Source organism: Cynara cardunculus, assembly GCF_001531365.2.
Source record: "Cynara cardunculus var. scolymus isolate 2C chromosome LG 9, CcrdV1, whole genome shotgun sequence".
Lineage (NCBI taxonomy): Eukaryota > Viridiplantae > Streptophyta > Magnoliopsida > Asterales > Asteraceae > Cynara > Cynara cardunculus.
In genome coordinates this window covers 11,202,157-11,205,726 of record NC_037536.1, presented here as the reverse complement: position 1 = coordinate 11,205,726, position 3,570 = coordinate 11,202,157, and the positions used below count along the sequence as shown (strand labels likewise).

Genomic DNA, 3,570 nt, shown 5'->3' with positions numbered 1-3,570 from the left:
CCGCATTTGAACCTTCTTGGCACAAGGGGATTTTAATTTATTCCTCATTGAATTTGAACCTGAGACCTCCTGATACTTTAATTTTGATCTTTGAAGTCAAGCTCAAACCAATCAGGCACCACCTTTGTGGTTAAAATGAATTATATTCATGATTATTTCATCAATGAGTTGTAAGATGTAATGAAATAATTGGTTCTTGGTTATTACAAGAATTTATGGTTCTTTTTTGAACTTTTCCATCACTTGTTATTTGCTATCAATCGAATATCAAATTTATATTATGATAAAGAAAAAAGAGTACATGAAAGTACAAATCTTTTGATTTGCAATTTTGCATATCTAAACAAAAGAGAGAACATGAATATACGAAGACATTTAAAATACAAATATATCGTATCAAAAACATATCTGATCTTTTTCATTTATTTTTGAAGCAATTCGCATCAAATATCGCATATAGCATGAATCTTGCAAGAAATTTCATACAAATTTACATGACTTGAAGGATTCTCCCATTGCAAAAGTTCCATAACCCCTTTCTCAATCTCTTTGGTATCCCTCACTAACCCTCTTAAGCAAAATGCAAAAGCACTTAAACTCAACACCAATTCATGCCCCTTCACCTCCTCACACCCTTCTCCAACAACAAATTCCTTTGATCTTTCTAGATATGAATTTACCATCTTGCCCATCTCATCCTCACTATGCACATTGAGCTTTTGAGGGCTATATGGTAACTTCCCCAATTCAATATCACTAGAGGGGCCACTCTTTTGAAGATCCTTGTCAAGCTTGTTTAGTGATTTGACCAAAATAACCCTCTCAAAACACTTGATTGAAGGGTGGATCATTTCCTTAAAGAGCTCAACATCACCTTCAAGAATCTTGAAACTCATGGTTCTTCCCATTTGCCTTGATTCTTGTTCTAAAGATTCATTTGCATGGTTCATAAAGACCAAAAGAGCCTCCATGTTTGATAGTGTCTTTAAAAGCTTATTGTAACAGACACCATTGAAGGGCAAAAACCAAAAGTTGGGTTCCATTTCAGCCTCCTGAATGAACTTCCTTAGCTCATTCACATTAGCTTTGAGCTTGTTTCGACCATTTCCGATGCAATCTTTGCTGCCGCTGCCAAGGCTCACCGCGCATACACACTCGTGCAAAACTTGAAGGGTCTTCGAGAGTTGGATCTTGGCTAGAGTTGAAGCTCTAGTAGGTTGGAACACGAGTTCGACAACAATTGAACAAGATAATCCGATGAATGCTTCCACAATTCTGATGATTGCAAACTCCGTTGGTGACCCGAAATTCTCCCTGCCCAGAACTAGGACAGCCCCGATTACAGCCGACACCCCACCGGCTGGACCGTACATACGGCTTCGCCTAATCAGGCTACAGAATATGAACCATGGAAGAAGAATCAAGAACCTTACTTTAACAAACTTCTCAAGAACAAAGCAGCCCAACACTCCATACACAGTTCCTAACACAGTGCCTTGAGCTTTGAGATTTGAAACCCTAAATGCGGCTTCTCTCGAAGCTGCAAAACTTATTGCTACAGGCAGGCCAGACCATATCCCATTTTGCTTGCTGTAGATTAGTCCAAACAGAACAGCAAAACCTACTGATAATGAACATTTCAATGCTAGCATGAACCTTCTATGCCTCACAAAGGTGCTGATCCATTCAGACAGATTCCATTCTGGATTCTTTTTATTCCGTTCATCCCTTGATGACAAAGGGTTTGCCGATGAACTTTCTGTCATCTTTTTTTGAAGCAATTTGGAACAAAATAAGAAGAAAAAAGAGGGCAAATCTTTGTGGGTTTGAGGAAAAGAATGGAGGGGAAGCATTAGATTTTCAAGATTTGACTCGGGAAAAGTTGCCAAATGATCAGAAGGCATGCAGGACTTGAGTTGGTCAAAGGTTAGGGTTATGTTTTCTTGAAGCTTATGCAAGCTATCCTTTAGATCATGATCAAGGATTTGAGGTGGGAATGAATGAAGATGATGCAAAGCAATCTGCAGGCCTTTTACAGGTATCTCCACAGCTTGCAGCTTTTCTGCTGTATTCATGCAGTAGGGTTTCAAGAACTCGATTGGAAGTGTTTCCCATTTCATGCTTTCCTATACCAGAAAATACTGTTGTAAGTATACAATATCCTGATTTTTACTTTTAACTTGGTACAAGTTGCATGAAAAAGTAATGTCGTTTAACTTGATTCTAAAACTTCCATTTTGGTATCTAAGATGTAAAGTTTTAAACATTTAAGTATCCGGGTAGCCCGGTTGAAACATTAACCGGTTACCATGCTGATGTGGTATCCAACTCAGTTTTATTTGCAGCATTAACCGGATACTACATCACTCGCCGCATCAACATGTCATTAACATGGTAACTGGTTAATGCATCAACCGGTTACCCTGTTACTTAAATGTTTAAAACTTTACATCTTAGGTACCAAAATGGAAGTTTTGAAAGTACGTTAACTAAAATAAAAATCAAGTTAAAATATGTTTCTTTTTCATGCAATTATCAATTTATAGTACTAAAACAATCTACGGTCGAAGTGTATACATATGCTTTTATATATATATATATATATATATATATAAATTGGGTGGTTTGTACAAATGAGGATGGTTTTCATTTGATCGTTAATATATATATATATATATATATATATATATAATGAAAACAGGAGCTTACTTTCTTGGAGTTGATGGCATTTAGGAGTTTGGTTCCATTAATGGATAGGGAGTTGGCTTGTGAGGCAAATGCTTGAGCACTTATATTGTCTTGTGCACAAAATGCCTTCACACACAGTTTTAGTCTCTCTGAGGCATTATCTACATAAAGCTTGCACTTCTTCTTCACCTAAAATCAAAATACAACATATATAATAATATCATAAACTCTGTGTAGAATGCATGCATATGTATGTATATATATATAGACGTATAATCAGTAATTACAGACCTAATAATTATACGAACTTATAAACCAATTCTTAGTTATTAGTTGTGTTACAAATGAAACCATACGTATGAAAATGCAATTTTTATACAGTATTGGTTCATATATGAAATTTCTCACATACATATAAAACAACATTGCATTGTATTAATTTTCACACACATTGCTTCATATACTAAACAACGCATGAAAATTGGTTTGTAAGTTCGTATAAATTATTGGATTTGTAGAAGAAGGTGACCCCTCCACCCTCTTTCTTTGGCGCTTTTCCCCTCTCTCTCTCTCTCTCTCTCTCTCTCTATATATATATATATATATATATATACATTAGAAGGGTACTCGCGCAATACAGGGAGATACATCTTAATTTTAATATTTTTTTTTATCTCAGTAGTTGTTATAATATGGTCTTATGTGATCCTGAAAAAGCAGAAAAAAAAACGATTATGTTTTTATTTTTGAATAACATATAAAACTGAAGATATCATAAAAACTTGATAAAAATATATCGATATTAGTATCAAATAAACTATTTAAAATTCATATTCTTTGTGTAATTTTTTAACTCAAATTTTTTATTATAATTTAATTTAG

General features: G+C 34.7%; 1 protein-coding gene across 1 annotated transcript in view; it reads right to left on the bottom strand.

The window, feature by feature from the left end:
- Nucleotides 1-441: 441 nt before the first annotated feature.
- Nucleotides 442-3,570, bottom strand: part of LOC112517774 — a 6,066-nt gene continuing 2,937 nt past the window's right edge. The window contains exons 2-3 of the mRNA XM_025125149.1: nt 2,710-2,877; nt 442-2,126 (exon numbers count right to left, since the gene is read on the bottom strand). Of these exons, the coding sequence (XP_024980917.1) occupies nt 444-2,126; nt 2,710-2,877 (1,851 nt within the window). The 3' untranslated portion in view covers nt 442-443. The remainder of the gene's footprint in view (nt 2,127-2,709; nt 2,878-3,570) is intronic.